At 40.0% G+C, this 24,975-nt stretch overlaps 1 protein-coding gene across 1 annotated transcript in view; it reads right to left on the bottom strand.

Moving 5' to 3' along the window:
* LOC109089650 (integrin alpha-X-like) overlaps positions 1-24,975 on the bottom strand; it is a 62,343-nt gene that overhangs the window by 33,350 nt on the left and 4,018 nt on the right. The window contains exons 3-8 of the mRNA XM_042734767.1: positions 12,366-12,469; positions 2,268-2,338; positions 1,721-1,835; positions 1,253-1,380; positions 956-1,104; positions 497-647 (exon numbers count right to left, since the gene is read on the bottom strand). Of these exons, the coding sequence (XP_042590701.1) occupies positions 497-647; positions 956-1,104; positions 1,253-1,380; positions 1,721-1,835; positions 2,268-2,338; positions 12,366-12,469 (718 nt within the window). The remainder of the gene's footprint in view (positions 1-496; positions 648-955; positions 1,105-1,252; positions 1,381-1,720; positions 1,836-2,267; positions 2,339-12,365; positions 12,470-24,975) is intronic.

The raw sequence follows: 24,975 nt of genomic DNA, 5'->3' as shown, positions 1-24,975 counted from the left end.
CAGGCACAGCATACACATTGCAATATGTCATTGAGCAATAAATTCATAGGAATATAAAATGTTAATTAAATGTGCACAATTTTCTTTTTTTTTACATTTCCGTTCATTTATTTATTTTAAGCTGTAAGTACATCAAAATGTTAGCAGCTCAGACATAAACACATAAAATTCACAACAAAAGGTTCAGGTTTAAACTCAGCATTTTGTAATTACATTTACATTTATTCATTTAGCAGACACTTTTATTCAAACTACCTTACAACTGAGGAATACAGCAACCTTGTCATTGCTCAGCGTTCCTGTAGCTCAAGTGGTAGAGCATTGCATTAACAAGCACAAGGATGGGGGTTCGATTCCCTGGGAACACATGATAGGTAAAAATTGATAGCCTGTATGCACTGTAAGTCGCTTTGGATAAAAGTGTCTGCTAAATGCATAAATTTTAATTTAATTAAATTTAAATTTAAATTTAAATTTAATTTAATTTAAAACCTACCCCGATGGCAAATCGTACTATGTTCTTTGCCTCTGCCTGTGATGCTACATATGACAATGAGTTCCTGTCATGTGACTCTCCATCAGTAATAACAAGCAAGATTTTTTTGGCTGATGGTCTTGCCCCTCCAGCTGGTATAAAAAGCTCATTCCTAGTATTTGAAAAGAGATTTAGGAAAAATTGCAACCCACATAAATACCACATAACAACATGCAACTAACCAACCAGAAATGCTTAACAACTTCATAGCAACACCCACTTTTTTACAGAAAATGTAAGCCTCTAGTTTTTCATGACAGTTGTGTCTCCACTGTTGACTTCAATTCAGTGTATCAATTGTATTTCTCATAATGCTTTACATTTTAATTTTTAAACTACAGATATAAATGTATATGAAAATAACACACATTTGGCTGAATAAAATATTTTCAGATTATTATAGTAACAAACAAATCTTACACAAGTTTTTGGATGGCATTTGCAGTATAAGTGGCACCCGTAAAGTATGGTATACTTGCCACCTTAGTCTCCCATGCGCTGTCTTCAATTTTGAGTTGATTGAAATTGTAATGAATATCACAACCATAGGAGTATTGTGCAATGGCAAACTGTAAACCAGCAACAGATAAATTATCATTATGTGCTCTATAAAGCCACATTTCTTCTGACAAAAGATGTTTATACATGGAAAGGCACCTTCATGTGTTTCACATTTTTATATGCATATTCTGTGAAAATATTTAAGGCTAATCCTACCTGTGCATCCCGCTCAGCAAAACGTTTGATCACATTTGTCACAAAAGTCTTCATGATCCCAAAATTATACTTCCCTACACTCCCTGATCCATCTAATAGAAAAGCTATGTCGATCTGACCAAGACAGTCTAGAAATAAAGAGAAGCAGAAGTGTGTACATATATAGTTAAAACTGTAGTAAAGTTATATCAAATGAGAAGAAAGTTAAGTTAATTTTATGTCATGATCTCCAGCTCGAGTGCCCATAAGCTCCACCAGAGGGCACTCTTCCTGTCTTCTGGATTGTATCATGAACTGTGTTTCCGTTGGTGCATTGCCTTGACTCTTTATGTTCCAATTCCTGCCACCTGTGTGTAATGATCTCATTCATGTTTGCCCATTTAAGTCTGTGTGTTTTTGCCAGATGTTGCAAAGTCTTGCACATTGTTGTGTTGCTCTGTGTTTCCCTTTAGTAATCATCATATTTACCTCGGTATTTAGGGCTTGGTACTGGTGGTTTGAACACATCGTTTGTACTTATAAAGCACATGCCTCTGTAGTTGGTAGCTGCTACACATTTCTTTGGAATAGTTGGACCACAAATCTGGGTGAGATGGAATTGAAACATGAATTTAAAGGAATACTAAATCAATTAGTAATTACAGACAACAATGTCAACTACTTTTATTGCTCTGATAAAAATCTGCTTAGTAGATAAAATAAAATGCTCTCATTTCATATTACACATACTGTACATGTCTTAGTAACATAGATAAAATAAATTACATCAAATGTATTATTTTTATAATACACATACAAAATGAGGTTGTTTTTCTGTAATATTGAGCCTGAAACTCTCTTCTGAAGTCTTCTCATTTCATGTATTTTAACATTTATAATTCCTTTTATAAATTCAGAGTAAATTTTCAGAGCATTTCATTTTCCTTTTAAAGTTCTTTAGACATTTGCAAGTGTGAAATAGTTATAATATGTACTTCATTTATAACTGATCTCTATAGTGTGCTGAATAACTTACCGCCACCTTTAAAGACTGTGGATCTTGAACCATGGAAAGTCCAAGAGACATGTTCACAGCTTCCGAGGGCACTTCATTAACATACAGACAGTTTGTTCATTTTCAGTAAAACGAAAAAAAAAGTACCCATGGGGGTGAAGGGCATGCCCTGATCGCATTACTGAGGTACAAACTATTAAATATGCTAGATAGACTATTATACAAAATAATCTATTATACAAACTAATTTGATCCTTTCCCACCTCAAGGCTTTGACCTTCTTTATAATTAAAATTATATCTTATACAAATGCATAACTTTCACAGTATGTTGTCACAGTATACAGTACAGGTCAAAAGTTTGGAAACATTACTATTTATGTATTATATATGTTTTTGAAAGAAGTCTCTTCTGCTCATCAAGCCTGCATTTATTTGATCAAAAATACAGAAAAAAAAAAACAGTAATATTGTGAAATATTATTACAACTTAAAATAATAGCTTTCTATTTAAATATACTTAAAAAAAATAAATTATTCCTATGATGCAAAGCTGAATTTTGAGCATCATTACTCCAGCCTTCAGTGTCACATGTAACATCCAGTCTATCACATGATCATTTAGAAATCATTCTAATATTCTGATTTATTATGAGTGTTGGAAACAGTTCTGCTGTCTAATATATTTGATGAATAAAAGGGTTAAAAAGAACTGCATTTATTCAAAAAAAAAATTCCAATAATATATATTTTAATAATATATTTTCTTTACTATCACTTTTTATCAATTTAACACATCCTTGCTGAATAAAAGTATTGATTTTATTTAAAAAAAAAAAGAAAGAAAAAAAAAATTAACTGACCCCAAATTACTGACCAGTAGTGTATATTGTTATTACAAAATATTTATATTTTAAAAACATAGCTTCTTTTTTTTTTTTTATTCATCAAAGTATCATAAAGGATCATGTGACAATGATCCTAAAAAATCAGCTTTGCATCACAGAAATAAATGATAATTTAAAGTATAATCAATTTAAAAACAATTATTTTAAATTGTAATAATATATCACAATGTTAAATTTTTTTTTCTGTATTTTTGATCAAATAAATGCAGGCTTAATGAGCAGAAGAAACTTCTTTCAAAAACATTAAAAATAGTAATGTTTCCAAACTTTTGACCTGTACTGTGTATATATATATGTATATATATATATATATATATATATATACTGTATATATATACACACATACACACACACACACACACACACACAATGGTGAGAAGACCTAATCTCGTAACTGATCTTTAAGGGGTCATGAACTGCCAGTTTGGTGGCGGGCTAGTCGAGTTCATCTTGAACAAGACTAGTGATGTCAATCTTCTTCTGCGGAGGCAGTGTTTATCCACACTATTGCATTGCAGTGTAGAACATTCCATAAGCTGTTGTTTTGGCAGACTGCCTTCATTATAAGCTGTTTTTAGACTAACAAGAAAGTTTTGAGTTCTGAAACTTTCATGAAGTTTTTATAGTACAATGACCTCTTATATGTTCTTAACATTCTTAATATGTTCCTTTTTGTTCATAAGGAAGGAAGATGGTGCCGGTGTGTATGGCCTGCCGTCCTCTGCCTGTTGTGCTTACACGTCTGTTTGTTTTAATGTGTTTTATGTTAGCCATTTTTCAAAATGTTTCATCACTTTTAACCTACCATTGTCAAACACTGCTTGGTATTAAAGACATCACTATTCCATGACGTTAAGCATGGTGCACAGTTTGCTTCTCCTCTGGCAACTATACCTGACTATCTGCGCTGGCTGCCTGGTCCTCTGCCAGGAAGGAAGCGCTACAAAATTTGGGGAAACTGCAGAGGTTTTGTGGTCAAGTTCAAGCTTCTCCTGTCCGAATCTGATTTTCCACCTCGCCCTGGCCTTCGCACCTACATGGCAGGGCACGGCCACTTCATTGCGGGGCGTGCGCTAGAGCCACTGTATGCGTGGAATATACCGATTGCTGGGGATCTGCAGGATCAACCACCAAGAAGTCGCTCAACATGTCTGTGCCGAACTGGCGTTTTTATTAGTCACCTCCGTTCGATATCCCGGGCTTCAGAGCAGACCATTGAGTCCCGAGAGATTAGGATGTCATTGATTAATGCCGGTTAGTGTCAAACAAGACGGTTATCATCAAAGACTTTTTTAATTCACGCACATTAGACTTTCTGTTTATCACAGAAACTTGGCTTACCCCAGGGGACCTGAGCCTGTTTTCTGAACTGGTACCATCTGATTGCAAATTCTTAAACTCTCCTCGCACTGGGGGTCGAGGTGGTGAACTGGCTTCTGTTTTTAAACAGAACTATTGTTGTCGGATGCTAGCGATGGATGTCTATTCCAGTTTTGAACTTCAGTTATTTGTTTTGGAACTGGATAATCCAATTATGGATCTCAGTCATTTATTGTCCACCTAAACCACATAACGACTTTATTAATGAGTTTTCATTTCACTTTTTAGGGGGAATCATCCCCAATTTTGATAGACTTTTAATCCTTGGGGATTTTAACATACATGTGGTGTTGCCCAGCTAATATTTAGCCAGAGAATTTTTGAGCCTTGTTGACTCTTTTGATTTGGCACAGCTTGTGAATGTTCCTACTCATACACATGGTCATACCCTTGATTTAGTGTTTTCTCATGGTTTGTCAGTACGTGATTTTGCAATAGATGACGATGCTGTCTCAGATCACAAGCCTATTATGTTCACAGTCTACACAAATGTTAACATTACTCAACCTAATAAAGCTGTTCGTTGGTCGCATAAGATCACTCCAACTACTTACTGAGTTTTCAGCAGTTTTTAAGGAGGTATCCCAATCATCCAACTTAGTTTGTGATGATTGGAGTGGTGTAGACTTTACACCAGTCTAGTGTAGTCTTAATTATTTTAATACTATCTCTGGTAATATTTTAAACTCTCTGGGTCCCAAAAAAGCCAAGCAACACAAACCAAAGGCTGAGTCCTGGCTCAGTGAGGATACCTGTGCTCTTAGACAGGGCTGTAGAAGGGCCAAAAGAAAGTGGAAAAAAGATAAGCTTCAAGTTTCTTATGAAATATTAAGGGACTGTCTGATACAATATCAGAAAAACAGCAAAGTTTAAGTACTTGATTTGATTGAAAAGAACTTTCACAATTCAAGAGCACTTTTTTCCACTATTAATGTGTCTATTAATTCTTCAGTTAATCTCTTCCCTTAAAGTCTCTGGCTATGTGTGACAAATTCCTTATTTTTTTGTGGACAAGTTAAGGGATATTAGGCTAGATTTTCCCTCTCCTTGTCAAGATCCCTCTTTTCCTCCACTCTTTACCAGCACCTTGAGTCAGTTTGAACCTGTAACTCTGCCTGCTCTACAAGATATTATAAGCCAGCTTAAACCCTCTGGCTCTTCCTATGATTTTCTTTCTCCTCGATTTTTTAAACATATTTTTGAGGTGATTGGACCTAGTGTTCTTAAGATTATGAACAGCTGCCTTGAAATGTCAGTGGTTCCAGATGACATGAGGCACGCCATTGTACATCCACTTCTTAAAAAGCCTAATTTAGATCCGACAGTGCTGACTAATTTTAGGCCAGTCTCAAATCTCCCTTTTATATCTAAAATTTTACAGAAAATAGTGTTCACCAACTACAGAGCTTTCTGTTTAATAACAATATTTTTGAAGTGTTCCAATCGGGTTTTAGGAAAAAACATTCTACAGAAACAGCAGTGGTTAAAGTTCTGAATGATATTTTACTCACTCTTGATGCTGCCAGATCTACTGTGTTAGTGCTGTTAGATCTGAAGGCAGTATTTGATACAATTGACCACTCTATTTTGATTTCTCATTTGGAGCACTGGGTGGGCATTCAGGGTAATGCTCTCAAATGGTTTCAGTCCTATTTTAACAATAGAAGGTTCTCTGTTAGTGTTGGTGAATTTACTTCAGATGCGGCTCCTCTTACGTGCAGTGTCCCTCAAGGCTCTATTCTCGCTCCATGCTTGTTCTTTTTGTACATGCTTCCTCTGGGGTCAATTTTTTGGAAACATGGGGTGCTTCTCAATATCCCACCTCGTTTCCTCACTCCTCCGTCCTCCATCCTATGACCCGGAAACCGATCGTGCATCTTGTAGGACATCTCAATTCTCTAATTGCACCGCGAGGGGGCAAGGATCGAGGAGTGAGGAGGCTTCCAGAGGACCTATAAGCGAGGATACACAGGTGTATCCTTTGCGGAAGTGCTTTTCATTGAAAAACCTGACGCACATATAAATTCTCCTCCCCCTTCACATCTGTTGTAATAATTGTAATTTATATTTTACCTTTGCAGTTTAAATAAACCATGCATGTTATATATTTCAAACAGGGCATCTTGCTTTATTAATCTTTATTATGAATGTCTTAAATAACAAGCTTTAACAACATAAGGGCAGATCCCTTTAGCGCAGCTGATGACGATTTGAAGTGATGCTAAAAGGAGCGAGGATATACAGGTCCTTCTCAAAAAAATTAGCATATTGTGATAAAAGTTCATTATTTTCCATAATGTAATGATAAAAATTAAACTTTCATATATTTTAGATTCATTGCACACCAACTGAAATATTTCAGGTCTTTTATTGGTTTAATACTGATGATTTTGGCATACAGCTCATGAAAACCCAAAATTCCTATCACAAAAAAAAATGAAAAGGTTCTCTAAACGAGCTATTTACCTAATCATCTGAATCAACTAATTAACTCTAAACACCTGCAAAAGATTCCTGAGGCTTTTAAAAACTCCCAGCCTGGTTCATTACTCAAAACCGCAATCATGGATAAGACTGCCGACCTGACTGCTGTCCAGAAGGCCATCATTGAAACCCTCAAGCGAGAGGGTAAGACACAGAAAGAAATTTCTGAACGAATAGGCTGTTCCCAGAGTGCTGTATCAAGGCACCTCAGTAGGAAGTCTGTGGGAAGGAAAAAGTGTTGCAAAAAACGCTGCACAACGAGAAGAGGTGACCGGACCCTGAGGAAGATTGTGGAGAAGGACCGATTCCAGACCTTGGGGGACCTACGGAAGCAGTGGACTGAGTCTGGAGTAGAAACATCCAGAGCCACCGTGCCCAGGCGTGTGCTTTTGAACCAGAAACAGCGGCAGAAGCGCCTGACCTGGGCTACAGAGAAGCAGCACTGGACTGTTGCTCAGTGGTCCAAAGTACTTTTTTTCGGATGATGAAAGCAAATTTTGCATGTCATTCGGAAATCAAGGTGCCAGAGTCTGGAGGAAGACTGGGGAGAAGGAAATGCCAAAATGCCTGAAGTCCAGTGTCAAGTACCCACAGTCAGTGATGGTCTGGGGTGCCATGTCAGCTGCTGGTGTTGGTCCACTGTGTTTTATCAAGGGCAGGGTCAATGCAGCTAGCTATCAGGAGATTTTGGAGCACTTCATACTTCCATCTGCTGAAAAGCTTTATGGAGATGAAGATTTCATTTTTCAGCACGACCTGGCACCTGCTCACAGTGCCAAAACCACTGGTAAATGGTTTACTGACCATGGTATTACTGTGCTCAATTGGCCTGCCAACTCTCCTGACCTGAACCCCATAGAGAATCTGTGGGATATTGTGAAGAGAAAGTTGAGAGACGCAAGACCCAACACTCTGGATGAGCTTAAGGCCGCTATCGAAGCATCCTGGGCCTCCATAACACCTCAGCAGTGCCACAGGCTGATTGCCTCCATGCCACGCCGCATTGAAGCAGTCATTTCTGCAAAAGGATTCCCGACCAAGTATTGAGTGCATAACTGAACATAATTATTTGAAGGTTGACTTTTTTTGTATTAAAAACACTTTTCTTTTATTGGTCAGATGAAATATGCTAATTTTTTGAGATAGGAATTTTGGGTTTTCATGAGCTGTATGCCAAAATCATCAGTATTAAAACAATAAAAGACCTGAAATATTTCAGTTGGTGTGCAATGAATCTAAAATATATGAAAGTTTAATTTTTATCATTACATTATGGAAAATAATGAACTTTTATCACAATATGCTAATTTTTTGAGAAGGACCTGTATAATTTCACTTGATTCAACTCCTACGTCCTTGCATCTTTTCCTTGTGTCCTTGCCTCGCATCCTGAAGGGGTGGAGCTAAGACACAAGGAAAGGAAGCGAGGAAAGGAAACAGGATGCACAAATAAGAATTGAGAAGCACCCATGTTGTCTCCTTCCATTTTTACATAGATGATACCCAAATCTATCTGCCCCTGGAATCTAATAACAAGGGTTTGGATGCTCTGCTGGCATGTCTAGCTGATGTTAAGGCCTGGTTGTCTCTAAATTTTCTTCACCTAAATGAAGGCAAAACTAAGATTATAGTTTTTGAATCATCAGAAGTTGCTAGCTCCCCTAGCTTAAATCTTGGCCACATAAATTCCTATTCGAAACCAGTATTTAAGAAATTGCTCTTAAATTTTAAAAACACACTAAAACATGACAAACAGATTTGTACAGTAGTCAAAACCAGTTTTTTTCATCTCAGAGTCTTAGCTAAAGTGAAACCATTTCTTTCTTTTAAGGACTTTGAGAGGGTCATTCATGCTTTTATTTCAATGAGGCTTGATAACTGTAATTCCCTTTATATGGGTATTAATCAAGCATCTCTTAATCAAATTCAAATTGTACAAAATGCAGCTGTTAGGCTCCTTACTGGTGTGCATAAACGAGAGCACATTACCCCTAATGTCTTTGCATTGGCTCCCAATTTGTTATAGAATTGATTTTAAAGAATTGCTGCTGGTTTTTAAACCTCTGAATGGGTTAACTCCTGTACATCTGTCTGATTTATTATCTGCTCACAAACCTTGAAGGTCTCTAAGGTCTTCCAACCAGAGACTATGCTAAATTGAAATCAAGAGGTGACCGAGCCTTTGTTGTTGCTGCTCTGAAACTCTGGAACAGCCTACCGGTTTCTATTAGAACTGCCTCTACACTGAATGAAGCCGCGTTTCCACCGCAGAAACTTTACCCAGGAACTAGGGACTTTGGGCTGGTACTCGGTGTGTTTCCACCAGAGGAACCAGGAACTAAATAAAGTTCCAGGTAAAAAATGCCCCTCAGAAAGTCCCTGCAGGCAATACATTACCAAATCAAAGTAACTTAACTTTCCTGGACTTGGGCACTAAACATGCTAACTGGTTGAGTTCACGCAGCATTGTGATTTCAACCACCATTTATTCGGATTATTTTTAAAATATTACTGTTATAATGTCATGAAATGTAATTTTAAAAGTATTTCAGGCAAGAATATAGTTGTTTAAAACTCAAATATGTGGTTTATTTATAAAGACAGTGCCTAAAATGTGTTTCACCGATTTCGGAGACTGTCAGCTCCACGCGATCAGCGGGAGCTCAGTGATCATGTATCCGCGGAGAGCAGCCTCACCTCGGCCAGTCCTTCTGATATGTGCCGCTGGCTCTGATGTCTCTTTAGTGGTTATACATAAAATATAATTCATTTTGTGTAAATCTAACAGGTAATCTTTGGTCTGTATTCAACTTATCTATATGTCAAAATGAAAATAAAAAAGGATAATTGATATAATATTTCATTTCATTGTAATGGCTGTATATATATACACATTTCCCTGAACTAAGCACATTTCTGCGGCTATTATTATCTTCAAATGAAAACGAAAGGAGGCAGTGGTATTTGATATACTATTTCGTTTTATTGTAAATATACAGTGAGGAAAATTGCAGTAGCCAAGTCGAGCTGACTGATGTTATCAAGTACGCTGCTGTTTGCAGAATTACCGGAATTACGTCGTCGCAGACATCACACTCCTGAGTCGAATGCGCAAAGTCCAAACTATCGATGATGCAAGTCCAAAATCAGCGTACTTTGTATTGAGAAACGCGCGCAGACCTACGTCACCAGACTATTTGGCTAATCTTCCCGGTACTTTAGACCGCGGTGGAAATGCAGAAAGCAACAGGTCTGGGGGGGAAAAAGTTCCTGGGGAAAAAAGTTCCTGGTACAAATGTTCCGGATAATTTCAGTGGAAACACGGCATGAGTTTATAGGCAAACTCAAAACCCATCTTTTTTTCTCTGGCTTTTAACTGTAGTTAATTGTGCGGTGTTAGCTCTGTTCTGTGCTGTAATTTCTGATGTTCTGAGTGTTAATATTGTTGATATTTGATTGATTGTACAGCACCTTGGTCAACAATCGTTGTTTTTATTGGTGCTATATAAATAAAGTTGAGTTGAGTTGATGTCAAAAGTTCAAGAGAAATTTGGTTTCTCAGTTCATGACCCCTTTAATTAATCTCAATTTCTACAAATACACTGCATTCCAAATTATTATGCAAGTGACATATCAATAGGATTTCCGTACAATAAAGAGTCAGTTTTTTGTTTGTGTTGTTTTTCACATCTTTTTAGATAACTGGTATCAATCTCAGATAGGTTTGGTCAATAGTTTGCCAGGTCTTCTTAGGTAAATGGAAACCCTACTTAAAGAGGTTGTTCCACATTATTAAGCGAGTCATAGTTCTCTCTGAAATATGGTGAGGAAGAAAGATCTTTCTGAAGATAAAAAGTATGGAACAATGCAATGTCTTCCAAAACGCATCAAAACAAACAATATTTTGTGAAAAGCTAATATGAATTATTGAACTGTCAAAAGATTTGTGAGTGACTTAGAGCACGGAAGATCTTGGTCAGATAAAGATTTATTAAGGAAAGTTTCTGTCAAACAAATGAACTGTATTGTAATGCCAGCTGTAAAAAAGCCACTGCTGAGCAGCAGACATGTGTTTGAAGCTACTGGAGTCTCAAGATCCTCTCCATGCAGACTGTCAGAGAAACCTGCACAGTGGCTGTAGAAACACATTTTCAATCTTTCGCACCATGGTATTTATGCAGCATGGAATAGTGTGTTATCCTGCATGAAAATCCTTTTATTTCTGAGAGCACTATTCTTCATTTTATACCACAGCAGAAAATGGTCAGTTATGAACTCCACATATCTTTCAGAAGTCATTTTGACACCCTAAAATTACCTTACATCTCACTTCCCAATATTCCAACCCAAATCATCACCCACCGCCTCCTTCTTGATGTTTCAGTCTCATTGGAATAGGATGGCCATTCATCAACTATCAGAAATCCATTTATCTGGACCATCCATTGTACTGCAGCATTCGTAAGTGAATACAACTATTTAAAAACAAGTCTTCATGTGTTTCTACAGCCACTGTGCATGTTTCTCTTCGTGAGGTTTGGTTAGCAGTGACTGAAACACAGCTTTACACACAACTGTCAGTCTGCATGGAGAGGATCTTGAGACTCCAGTAGCTTCAAACACCTTTCTGCTGCTCAGCAGTGGCTTTTTCACATCTGGCATTACAATTCAGTTCATTTGTTTGACAGAAACTTTCCTTAATAAATCTTAATCTGACCAAGATCTTCTGTGCTCCAAGTCACTCACAAATCTTTTGACAGTTCACTAATTTCTATTTGCTTTTAGGGAAATATTGTTTGCCTTTATCCCTACATCAAAACATTACATACTTTCAAACTTCAAAAATTCACAAAGATCTTTCTTCCTCACCATATTTCATGAGAACTTGCTTAATAATGTGGAACAACATCTTTAAATAGGGTTTCCATTTACCTAAGAAGACCTGGCAAACTATTGAACAAACCTGTCTGAGATTGATACCAGTTATCTAAAAAGATGTGGAAAAACAACACAAACAAAAACCTCTTTATTTTTACCAAATTCATATTGATATGTCACTTGCATAATAATTTGGAATGCAGAGTAGGATACTTTATTCAACAAATATGCTCAAACATTTAATATTTTTACATATCTGTTTTAACAATAAGCACACCAATATCTGGTATAAAAAAAGCCTATAAGCAGCATAATTTAGTTGCCTTGCATTGTTTGAATGTTTATTTAATGTTAGTCACTGGAAAATACAAATCAAAACAAAACAAAACAAAATAAGAGCCTATATACCCTATTTGTAGAAAATGGCAAATAATATTTAAATTAGTACTATAGTACAAAACCCCAAATACCATTAATGTTCAGTGATGAGCAGCTTCCTTCTGTGACCAAACAGTTATAAATCTGTCCTCTTTGACCATTACTGATTTGAATTAAAGGATCACTCACGATCAGACTGTAAGAAAAGAGGCAATAATATGTGTTAGGGTTACAGAATATGTAAATAAGTGTATACCATCAAATTGAAAGACTGATGTGTGTCACAGTTTGTTTGGGTGTTGGCTTATGTTCATGTTTGCAAGGTTTTTTTTTTGGTTTTTTTTTTTTTTTTGAAATTTTGCTGCAGTCATGGCTCCTGTCCAGTCATGTGATTCCCTGTTCCCTCATAGTTGCATTCCAGTTAATTTTTTATAAACTTTCATTTGCAAATTTTACTCTCGGTTACTTGGTTGTACGTCACTGATTACATTGCATGAGTGCCCACTACTGGCGGAATCCTTGGAATGGGAAGAACTGGAACGTCCTAAGCCCTTGATCACGTAGAATCTGCTATGGGTTGGTTTGTTTTTATATTTTTCCCTTTACAAATTTGTTTGGAGCAGCATTCTATATAGGCATGCTTGGGTTGTTATAAATAATAATAATAATAAAAAAAAAAAACAGTCATTTATATATTATAGATTTGTTTGGGATGGGGACAAATTAAACGCAATCTGCGATGACATCATAATCGTGTTGCATTGTGGTCTATGGAGCGGCCTGAAGTGTGCATATGAAGCAGGGTCTGTCCATATAAACTACCCTCGTCCACTTTGTAGCATCTGCTTAGGATCATGTACGATCGTTTGGGCTTTATGTTGTAGGGATTCCTTTAGCCTTTTGACATTTGCATATAAATTACAGAATCTGGCCCCATAGTATATATTTATATGAGTGCTTAATGGCAAGGTTTACCCCCCATTATCTGGAAGATACTGAGCAGACCTTCTTTAAGGTCTCCCCATCCAACTTCAAACACATTCCGAGATAACTAGATAACCCTCGATGCCAGACACCAAATGGGCCTGGCTGAGCAGCCAACTCACATTCTCACCACACACACAGACAGACACACAGACACACAGACACACACACACACACACACACACACACACACACACATTTTATTCATTTAGACTATAATTAATCAGTTACAAATGTATCTGGTATATGCATGTATTGTTTGTATGTTTCACTATGGTAGTAGTCTAGTTACCATTCTTTATTTGTATTAGTTACACTCTCAATGCTTATACTCAGGTATACTAAAAGATCTCTTCTTTAAGATCTTCGACATATGTTGTCCTTGGTATCAAAATGATCTGCTTTTCATTCCCCAAACAATTATGTACACTATGTGAGCCTAAAATGCATCATACTATTTGTACCATAGTTTGGGTTACCAGATAACCAAATCAGGTGTCACTGAGACAAAGAAACACTTTCCCGCTGAAACTATATGCCTTGTTATTGGGCAATCCAACCAAAAGGGGTGTTACAGGGAAACCAGATAAAACCTCTTCCACACCCAAAAGGTAGTTTTTTCTCTTAACTTGTGGTTCCCTGGAGACACCCATCACCTTGGACACCTCACGACTCCCCTTCCGGGGGAGTCCTATCTTCTGGCAGTTTTCAGCAACTTTGTTGATTCACCTCGGAGCAGTCAACCCATGGATGAAATGATGAAGGTTTCACTCCTAACAGGAATCAACAGGAATCTACACATTATTCATGCACCGGGACACTTTACTCAGCAACTACAGAACCAATGCAAGTAACTATTTAGATGCGCTTCTAGGCTTTGACCCCTTTTAATTAAGGTGATGCAATTCTTTGATGGTTCTTAACAGGTTGTGATTTAACAGATTGTAGTTTATGAGTAAATACTCCCATGACTCTCCACTCTCTAGCGCGTGAGCACTCGCTCTCTCTCTCTCTCTCTCTGAAGTGCGCTCTCTCTCACACACTTCCGATGTGACTGTTGCGCGAGGGTGTGGGTGCGTGGAGCAGAGCGGTTTGCGTGAGTAAATTGTGGAAGGAGCCATTTGTTTGGGAGTGAAAGTGTCTCCTTGGTTGAGTGAGATTTCTTTATTTTTTCTTTTATTTTTTTTCTTTTCACTTATTTATAGTTATTAGGGTTAGGTTAGTTTTTTGTTTTGTTTGTTTTTTCTCCCCCTGACTTCGGTCAGAGAGGGAGGATTTTGGGGTCAGAGATGGCGGATCTCTCACAGTTAACCATCAAACATGGTTGCAAGTGTATGCCTGAGGCCGCGGTGTCAGTGGAGGATTGTCTGATAGCTGTGAGTGCGGCGATCGGTGGCGCAAATATCAAATCTGCCTCCCGTATGAACAAAACAATTGTGTTTTTTCTCAGTGAAAGCCACATGGTGAACGAATTGGTTGAAACAGGGTTGATAATCAAAGACATCTTTGTGCCTGTTTTGCATTTGTCAAGCCCAGCCAAGAAAGTAATTTTATCAAACGTACCACCGTTTGTAAAAAATGAAAAACTAGAGCAAATACTCCAGAGGTATGGAAAAATAGTAAGTCCAATTAAAATAATTCCTCTTGGATGTAAAGGTCCGGAGATTAGACATGTCATGTCGTTTCGGCGTCAGGCTTTAATAATTCTGAATTCTCAGAGTGATCCATTAAATCTGTCAGCGAAGTTGAGTATTGAGGGAAAGGATTACACTGTATTTATAAGTTCAGAGTCAATGAAGTGCTTTATTTGCGGTGATTTTGGACATGTCAGACAAACTTGCCCGAAGCGAGATAAACCAGTTCCGGCTCTGGAGAACATTGAGAGGGCGGCCGGCGCGGATGATGCTGCGACCGCTGGGGCGTCAGAACCGCAGCCGGACGGAGCGATCTCTGCGCCCGGTGATCTGCCCGAGGGGACTGGGGTGCTGGAGGCCTCTGGAGACGGCCCGAAGGAGGCTGTTGAGGAGGAAGCCGGTCCGAGTCATGCTCCCGCCGAAACGCAGCCGGAGACGAGCTCGGGACAGGTGGGTTTGCAGCCCATGCCCGAAACTGATTTGGTTTGCGATGGAGGACAGGCGCAGCGTGATAAAATGGAGAGTGATACTACTACTGAGGAATTGTTTAAACAGGGGTAAAGATGACATTTCATCTCATGCCTCGTTGGATTTAATGGATGACTCTGAAAATGAGCATGATGATACGGATTTAATGAGTAATTATGGGGAGGATTCGGAGCTCATCTCTGGAGGTAAGATCAAACTTTATTCACTTCAACAGATTAATCACTTTTTGGATACTACAAAAGGACTACGTAAACCGAGAATTTATTCATTTTTCCCTGATGTAAAATTGTTTTTATTGTCCGGTTCCTTGGCCATGAAGAAGGCTTCTTTGGATAAGCTTGATAAACCAAAACGGTACCGTCTCAAGAAACTTCTTAGCAACATTAGAAGTTCTTTGAAATTGCAAAGTAAAAAATGAGTATAGTTTGGTTGTCAAATAATCCCTGTGGAGTCTTTTTATTGTGTGGTTATCTTTTACTCTTTTTCATGGCACCTTTGAAATTTAGCTCAGTAAATATAAATGGGTGTTGTGAGGCTTTGAAGAGGACTAGTCTTTTTGATTATATTTTTATGAAAAAGAGTAGTGTTGTTTTTTCTACAGGAAACTCACACGGATGTTAAAAATCAAATCCAGTGGCAGAGTGGGTGGAATGGACAGGTTGTTTTGAGTCATGGTTCAAGTAACAGTGCAGGAGTGGCTATTCTTCTTGGAGCTGACTTTAAGGAACAAAATGTGAGCATTTTTGATGTTCTACCAGGTAGAATGCAGAGAGTAGATGTTGCGTTACATGGGCTCGACTTTTCACTTTTCAATGTATATGACCCCAATATTGGGACGGAACGTATACTTTTCTTTGAAAAACTTCATACAGCATTAAACAGTGTCCCACAGGGTAGGATTATTGTTTTGGCTGGAGATTTTAACTGCACTTTAGATCACACAGTGGACAGAAATCATGAAGAACCTCATAGGCCGTCAGCAGAAGTTTTTTAGAAAATTGATAATTTATCACGATCTCGTGGATGTTTGGAGAGAAGCCTTTCCTGATGTAAAACAATATACCTGGTCAAAAGTAAATTCAAATAGGGTTTCTGCAGCAAGACTTGACAGAATTTATGTTCAAAGAAGTTTTTGTGAAAAGTTTATTGATAGTTCTATTATTCCTACTCATTTCTCAGACCATCATTATGTGTCTGTCAATAACACTTCTGCACAGAGCACATTTAAATGCCCCTACTGGCGCTTTAGCAATAGGCTTTTGCAGGATCAAAACTTTGTGCACTCTTTTTCACTTTTCTGGGAGATGTGGAGAGAGAGTAAGTCTCAGTATAAATCCCTGAGTCAGTGGTGGGATATTAGTAAAGTTCAAGTTAAGATGTTTTGCCAGAAGTATACTGCACACAATAAGAATACTCTTGGAAGCAAAATGAGACAATTTGAACAGGACATTTTGCAGCTGAACATTGAACAATATGATGGAAGTACCTGTTGAGGTGTTGGAAACTAGGAAAATTCTTCTCCACAATCTCCTGGAAGAGAAAGCAAAAGAGACTCTGGTTCGGGCAAGGTTTACATCCTTTAATTGCATGGATGCCCCAACATCTTTTTTTTTCAATTTGTAGAAGAAAGTTGTTGATAAAAAAAGCTTTAAGTCGTCTGAAACTGCCTGAAGGAGGTGAAACAACTGATGAACATGAGATAATTGCTCAAGCACTGCTTTTTTATGAAAACCTTTACAAAGCAGAGCCATGTGATGGAGAAATAGCAGAAACACTTATCCAGGATTTACCTCATCTGGTGGAGAGTGATAAGGCCAAGCTTGATCAGACTTTGCACTTAAGTGAATTGACTGCTGCTATTACAGATATGTCTGCTGAAAAGGCTCCAGGATTGGATGGCTTAACGGCGGAATTTTATAAACTGTTTTGGTCAGTGATTGGAGAAGACTTGTTCTCAGTTTTCTTAGAGTGCTTTGAAAGAGGCACCTTACCGCTGAGTTTACGAAGAGCACTTATCACCTTGCTACCCAAGAAGGGTGATCTGGCGGATATAAGAAACTGGCGTCCAGTGTCTTTGCTTGGAGTGGATTATAAGATTCTGTCAAAAGCATTAACTAATAGATTAAAACTCCATATATCAACAATAATTCACGCAGACCAGTCATTTTGTATTCCAAAACGCACAATATTTGATCATTTGTTTCTGCTTCATGATTTGATCTCATGTGCCAGAGACAATAATGTTAATGTGGGCTTTTTATCTTTAGATCAGGAGAAAGCTTTTGATCGTGTGGATCATGAGTTTCTTTTTAAATGTTTTGAAGCTTTCGGTTTTGGTTCTGTTTTTAGTTCTTATGTTAAATTATTGTACACTGATATTTATAGTTTCTTAAAAATAAGTGGTTCACTTACAAGACCTTTTTCAGTTGGCAGAGGCATACGGCAGGGTTGCAGTATGTCAGGTTTTTATATGCCATAGCCATTGAACCGTTGCTAACTGTACTGAGGTGTCAACTTTGTGGAGTTTCAACGGCGGGCCGGTTTGAATCAGAGATGGTACCCGTTAAACTCAGTGCTTATGCTGACGATGTCACTGTCATAATAAGATCCAATGAAGATGTGTGCAAGCTGGAAGTGGCTCTTGACATGTATCAAAAAGCCTCCTCAGCTCGAGTTAACTGGGGAAAAAGTGCATTGTTGTTATTAAGCCAATGGGAGGAAGAAGGTAGGCCTGTTCCTAAACTTCCTCAGCGCTGCCCCTGGAGTTCAGAGGGGGTTTAAAGTGCTGGGGGTCTTTCTTGGAACAGAGCAATACATGCAGAAAAACTGGGAAGGCGTTTATGAAAAGGTGGCTGGTCGTTTACAGAAATGGAGATGGATTCTCCCACAATTGTCATACAGAGGAAGGGTTCTTGTTGTTAACAATCTAGCAGCATCTATGCTGTGGCATCGCTTGACTGTTATCGACCCCCCGAAAGAACTACTACAAAAACTACAGAAGGACTTTGTGGATTTTTTTTGGGATGGTTTTCACTGGCTTCCTGGCGGTAGTTTCGCGAATGATTTTAACACGCGACTGACTTGCAGTTAACGCCGCGGCCCTGCGGATTACAATCCATCAGCCCCATCTACATGCTCTGTTGTTTTTAATCAATTTGAGCCTGTATCTTTTGCAACCTTGGGGGAGATTGTTGGACATTTGAAGCCTACAGTTTGCCATCAAGATATAATCCCTACTCGCATTTTTAAACAAGCTTTTAGTGTTATTGGTCCGAGTGTCATGGCAATAATTAATTGTTGCTTAGTCTCAGGCTCTGTTCCTGTCTATTTTAACCATGCAATATTGCAGCCTCTTATTAACAAAGCTCATTTGTATCCTACAGTTTGTTCAAATTTTTGACCGATTTCGAAACTTCAGGTTTTTTTTTTTCAAAAGTGTTGGAGAAAGTAGTTCCCTTTCAAGGGAACTTCGAACTGCGTCCTCTAGGGGTCGCTATGGGGAACACCTCGTCGTGACCCGTGTCTGAAGCATACATTGAAAAAACACCAACGAGTTGGCCTGCGACAGCCTCTGACGTCACTACCGGCGCGACTATAAACAGGCACCGGGATAACACGCCATTCTCTTTTTCGTCTTCGAAACTGACCGTTTTGTTTGAAGCGTGCATCTGAAAGAACCGGTAAGAGCGCTCTTTCTCTGTCTATCATGGCGACTACTAGCAAGCGTTTAGACAATGTGTGCATTCGTGTCGGCGTTATTTGACACCCGATGACACACACGAGCTTTGCGTCATTTGTTTGGGTAAAGAGCATGCACACGATGTCTTTGAGGAGGCAATCTGCGTGAATTGCGACCTTTTTTTTAAGGAAAAAGCTCCGCTCTCGTTCGTCTCTCTTTCCGGGGAAAAACAAAAAGGCAGCCATCTGCTTCCCACGGTTCAGGACCCGCCGCTGCTGAGGCACGGAGGAGAATGAGCTTGTGAGAATTTCAGGTGGATCTGTCTGAATGGTTTAAAGAGGGACTTTCCCTTTCGCACTCATAATGGCGGCGGATGAGAGAGAGCCTCGGGAGGATGATGTTATATCTTTAACACTTTCTGATACTGAGGTTAGTGCTCTGCTGGGTTTTCACCCAGGAAAAGCAGGAGATATTTGAGGATGGTGAAGAAGCTGAGGCTGAGCCTTCTCAATTCTCCTGCCCTGCGTATGTAAAGCTGTTGGAGTTTATGGATTGCGCCTCGATGAGCGCTATCTTTCCGACCATAGCCCTCCAGCTCAGGTGAGCCTTCCATTTCTGCCTGATCTCCATACAGAGATCGAAAGGAAATGAAAGAGGCCGATTTCTTCTCGCATCCATCGGTTTCGGCATAAGAGTTTTGCCGACATCGAGGCGATGCGCGCGAAAACGGCTATGAGAGGATGCCCCCTGTAGAAAGAGCTTTCATTCTGCGGGGGAGACATCCTCTCTTAATCTCCCTCATTGCCATCTAAACCCCTTCAAGAAATACATCTCGCTTAAATGGCAAGGCATACGCAGCAGCAGGTCAGGCTGTGGCTTTATTACACACGATGGTGGTGCTTCAAGCATATTAGACTGATCTGCTAAGAGACCTGGATAGAGGCGAAGGCCTTTTTCCTGATCAGGTAGCTAAGCTCTCCGGGCTACCAAGCAGGCCGCCTCTGCCAAGTGCAGGACTATGGCGGCCATGGTGGTGGCGGAGAGACTTCTGTGGATGAACCTGGCAGACATCGGGAAGAAAGAAAAGGCTTTCTTCTCGATGCTCAGGTTTTGCCTTCTGAACTTTTCAGTATTTCCGTTGAGACGGTGATCAAGAGGTTCGGGGAGACGAAGGCGCACTCCGCTGCTTTCAGATCCTTCGTTCCACGAAGGTCCAGGTCTGAGCCCGAACAACATAGGGGTCCTGGCCTGTCTCGATCTGAGGATCAAAGACGGGCACACAAGGCTAGTGTCGGGACTCACGCTCCTCCCCCACCTGCGGGCAGGGGTAAGAGGAATTGTGGGTCACAAGGAGGTAAGCAGGACCTAAGGGATGTGATCCAGACGAGGCAGCGTTCTCGTCTGAGTCAGAGTGATACTGAGGTATCTACTCGTTCCCTTTAGGGATTTTTAACTTCTGCTTTTATCCTCCCCTTCCTAATTCCCCTGTAACCACCAGCTCTCCACCTGATTGAGGTTAAGTGGAAACCTCTAACGCATAACAGTCTCCTATGCTGGACCTATAATGTTTTTGGCTGGTTCTATGTTCATAGCAACCACCTCACTGATGGTCCGGACTAAAAGGAGGCGCCCCTTGAGCGGGGCTCCAGCGCAGGAGGGTGGGAGTATAAAAATAACCCTTTCTGTATATACTTATGTGTAAATTGCTGGTGGTTATGTGTCTACTAATAAACTCTGTGAGTTTCCTTTGCAGTGCTCAGTTACAGTGTTTACTAAACACTCGTCAGCACCGGCCATCTGGCTTCATGTTCCGGTATTAGGCGGCTGAGATCACAGGTTTCTGCGGGAGCCTCCTTGATCATCAGGCCTGGCACAGCACTGCAGGGAATTTCATGGATGTCCAGCCAGGTCACCCTGAGGAGTCTCCTGGCCGCTTAGGTGCTGTCGCATCCAGCGGGAAGTGAAGGTGACAGTTACAAAAGTCTTCTTGTATATGCTGCCTCTGTTGATGCTCCCCTCGCTAGAGGTTTATAAAATTTCAGCCACCCTCTCCCGTGCGGTTCAGCGCCTCTGCGATGCTTAGGAACCTTTAGGTATACATGCTAAGCTCTGTGTACTTTCCGAAAACCACATGGTGGTCAGTGTGCACGTGAACACTTTGCGCACTTTCTAAAAATCCACGTATTGGTAAGTGTGCACGCAAGACTCTGCGCACTTTCTGAAATCCTGTATGGTAAGGGTTACGCGCTCCGCCTCGTTCCCTTTCTTGAGATGATTAGACCTTGGTTCCTTGGGCTCCATTCAGCCAGTGTGTATTCGTTTATACACTTCGAGCATCGCTTCCCTCAACATGAGGGGCTATTTGGGCGATTCTCGTGGTAGTTTAGCAGCGCTCCCCTTTTCCAAGAAGGGTCGCCTATGAGCGCGCTACTCTGGATTCAGGGGTTCTCCTCTCATATGAGACTGAGTTTACTGTTTTTCCCAGAGCGCTCCAGCATTATTTCCACAGATCGAGTTGATGACTCTCAAATATACTGTTTTGAGATGCACCATTCCATCTATGAGCTGCTCTATCAGAGTGCCACGAGAGCCCTTCCTTAGAACAGTATTTGAAAATCCATGCTATGGTAAGTGTGCACGTGAAGTCTTTGCACACTTTCTGAAATCCACACTATGGTAAGTTCGCACGCTAGTATTCTGCGTTCTTTCTAAAATCCTATATGGTGAGGGCTTCGCGCGGTTGCTTCGTGCCCTTTCTTGAGTTGGTTAAAGCCCCGTTCATCTTGGGCGCCACTCCACCCATGTATCCTCGGATACCTATCTAAACAGGGTGTTGCTACTGGAGATCTGTTGAGACAGCTCCTTCAGCAAGCTTTTGCGGAATCAAGCGGTAGCCCCTGTGTGACAGGCAAGACTTAGTATAAAATGCTAGGTTCCTAGCCGTATCCCTTTAAAGGAATCTTTCCTGATTCCAAGCCTTCAGCTCTACCCCGGGTCGAGGACCTAACAATTAAGTTTGGTATGTAGTTTAGGCCTTTGGCCGTAAGGGGTACTGTCACAGACAGCTGTCTAAACGTCCCAGGGGCAACTCCCATTGAAATGGTAGAGTTGGTGCTTAGTGTTTGCCATGATTCTGGCCTGCACTCCCCTCAGCATGGCGGCGTGGGTATACTGTTCCCCATAGCGACCCCTAGAGGATGCAGTTCAAAGTTCCCTTGAAAGGGAACGTCTCAGGTTACGAATGTAATCATGGTTCCCTGAGTAGGGAATGAGACACTGTGTCCTCTAGCTCCCTGCCATGCTTCGGACGCAAGCTTCAGACGAAGAAGTGAATGACGTGTTATCCCGGTGCCTGTTTATAGTCGCGCCAGTAGTGACGTCAGAGGCTGTCGCCGGCCACCTCGTTGGTGTTTTTTCAATGTATGCTTCAGACACGGGTCACGACAAGGTGTTCCCCATAGCGACCCCTAGAGGACGCAGTGTCTCGTTCCCTACTCAGGGAACCATGGTTACATTCGTAACCTGAGACATTTTCACTCAGTTACAGCCCTTTTTAGAGAAAAATTCAGTACTCAAGGTTTTCCAGTCTGGCTTTAGAGCAAAACATAGTACAGAATCGGCACTCTTAAAAGTCTACAATTATATTTTATTAACCGTTGACTCTGGAGCCTCTGCAATCCTAGTTTTATTAGATCTTAGTGTGGCGTTTGTTACTGTTGACCACACTGTCTTGGTTTCTCATCTTGAGCAATATGCAGGAATTCAAGGAGTGGCTCTTCAGTGGTTTAAGTCGTATTTATCAAATAGAAGCTTTGCATTTAATGTTGGTGAATTTTTATCTACCTCAGTTCCTCTCACCTGTGGTGTCCCTCAAGGGTCCATTCTTGCCCCATTACCTTTTTCTCTATATATGCTCCCTTTGGGGTTTATTTTTAAGAAGCATAATGTCTCATTTCACTGTTATGCAGACAATACATAGATATATCTACCATTACACAAAATAACAAGAATGTTCAAACTCCTATTTTAGAATGTTTAAATGATATAAAAGGCTGAATGAATTTAAACTTTTTAAAACTAAATGAAAACAAAACAGAGATTTTTATTTTTGGGCCGAGTGTAAGGTCTGTTTTGGGTTTTGTTTCTTGTTCATTGTTTTCATGTCTTTTATTTTGTAGTTTGGTTTATATTGTTTGTGTCATGCTTCCCTTGCCCTCATGTATCTCTGCCTTGTGTATGTGTCATGTTCTTATTGGTTATTGTCTTGTCATGTGATTATCAATTCTGTTTGCTTATTGGTTGCTTTAGTCATGTGCCTTGTTCCCCATTGGTTTGTTCTTGTCATGTGACCTTTATTGTTTGCTATAAGTAGCCATGTCTTTGCCATTGTCTCTTGTCGTGTATTAATGTTATAACCTGCTGTTGGTGAGTTTAGTATGTTTGTGCCTCGTCAAGTCAAGTCTAGTCTGTGTATCTTGTTTGGATTATGTTTGGATTTTGGGTTGGTCTTAATGAACCCATTCGTTTCCAGCTACCTGGAGGGAAAATACACTGATCTCTGGAGGAATATATTGACCATGCTCTTTTGCTGGCTGGTTCATAGTTTACTGTGAGGATTGCGTCCACGGAAGCTGCTCGAGAACTCACCGTCTGTCCTGTCAAGGCCACGGAGGCCACTCGTGAACTCACTGTCTGACCTGTCATGGCCAAGTGGTCTGTCCATGTCTCTGCTCCGCCATGGTTTCCTGCTCTGTGGGCACCACCTGGCCACCCCGCTCGGCATGCACCGCCTGGCCACCCCGCTAGGCCTGCTCCGCCATTGCTCCATACTGCTCTGGATCTGCTCCATGGTTTGGTTTATGCTGTTTGTGTCATGCTTCCCTTGCCCTCATGTATCTCTGCCTTGTGCATATGTCATGTTCTCATTGGTTATTGTCTTGTCATGTGATTATCAGTTCTGTTTGCTCATTGGTTGCTTTAGTCGTGCTTTGTGCCCAATTGGTTTGTTCTTGTCATGTGACCTGTATTGTTTGCTATAAGTAGCCATGTCTTTGCCATTGTCTCTTGTTGTATATTAATGTTATAACCTGCTGTTGGTGAGTTTAGTCTGTTCATGCCACGTCAAGTCTGTTCATGTGAAGTCTGTTTCATGCCTAGTCAAGTCTGTTCATGTGAAGTCTGTTTCATGCCTAGTCAAGTCTGTTTGTGCCTCGTCAAGTCTGTGTCTGTGTCGCCTTCAGTGGACTCATTACGGTGAGACTGTTAACCTTGGCCCTCTGGCCTCGTATAATAAGATGGTGAAAAATCTGGGTGTTTTATTTGATAAAGCTTTCAAATTTGATATGCAAATTAATGCTGTCGTTAAATCCAGCTTTTTCCACTTGAAACTTTTGGCTAAGGTAAAGATATTTCTCTGTTTTAAAGACCTTGAGAAAGTTATCCATGCCTTTATTTTTTCAAGGCTTAAATATTGTAATTCCCTTTATATAGGAGTTAGCCAGAAAGCGTTGTCGCATTTGCAGGCAGTCCAAAATGCAGCAGCTAGGATGCTGACAGGCACTCGAAAACGAGAGCACATCACACCAGTTCTATTTTCCCTTCATTGGCTGCCAGTACATTTCCAAATAGAATTCTAACTTTTATTGTTTGTTTTTAAATCATTAAATGGTTTGCCACCTTCTTACCTGGCAGACCTTTCTTAAACGACACACGCCTACTAGATCCCTTAGGTCCTCTGATCAGCTGCTTCTAACTGTTCCTAGGTCTAAATTAAAACTTAGGTGTGATCGGGCCTTTTCAGTAGCTGCAACTAGACTGTGGAATTCTTTACCCCTGTATGTTAGAGCAGCTCCAATTATATTTACATTTAAAACTCTGTTAAAAATTAATTTATCATCTCAGTCTTTTAATTCTACT

The sequence above is a fragment of the Cyprinus carpio genome, chromosome B12 (genome assembly GCF_018340385.1).
Source record: "Cyprinus carpio isolate SPL01 chromosome B12, ASM1834038v1, whole genome shotgun sequence".
Taxonomy (NCBI): domain Eukaryota; kingdom Metazoa; phylum Chordata; class Actinopteri; order Cypriniformes; family Cyprinidae; genus Cyprinus; species Cyprinus carpio.
Note: the sequence above shows the minus strand (reverse complement) of the source record. Positions and strands in the feature narration are given on the sequence as shown.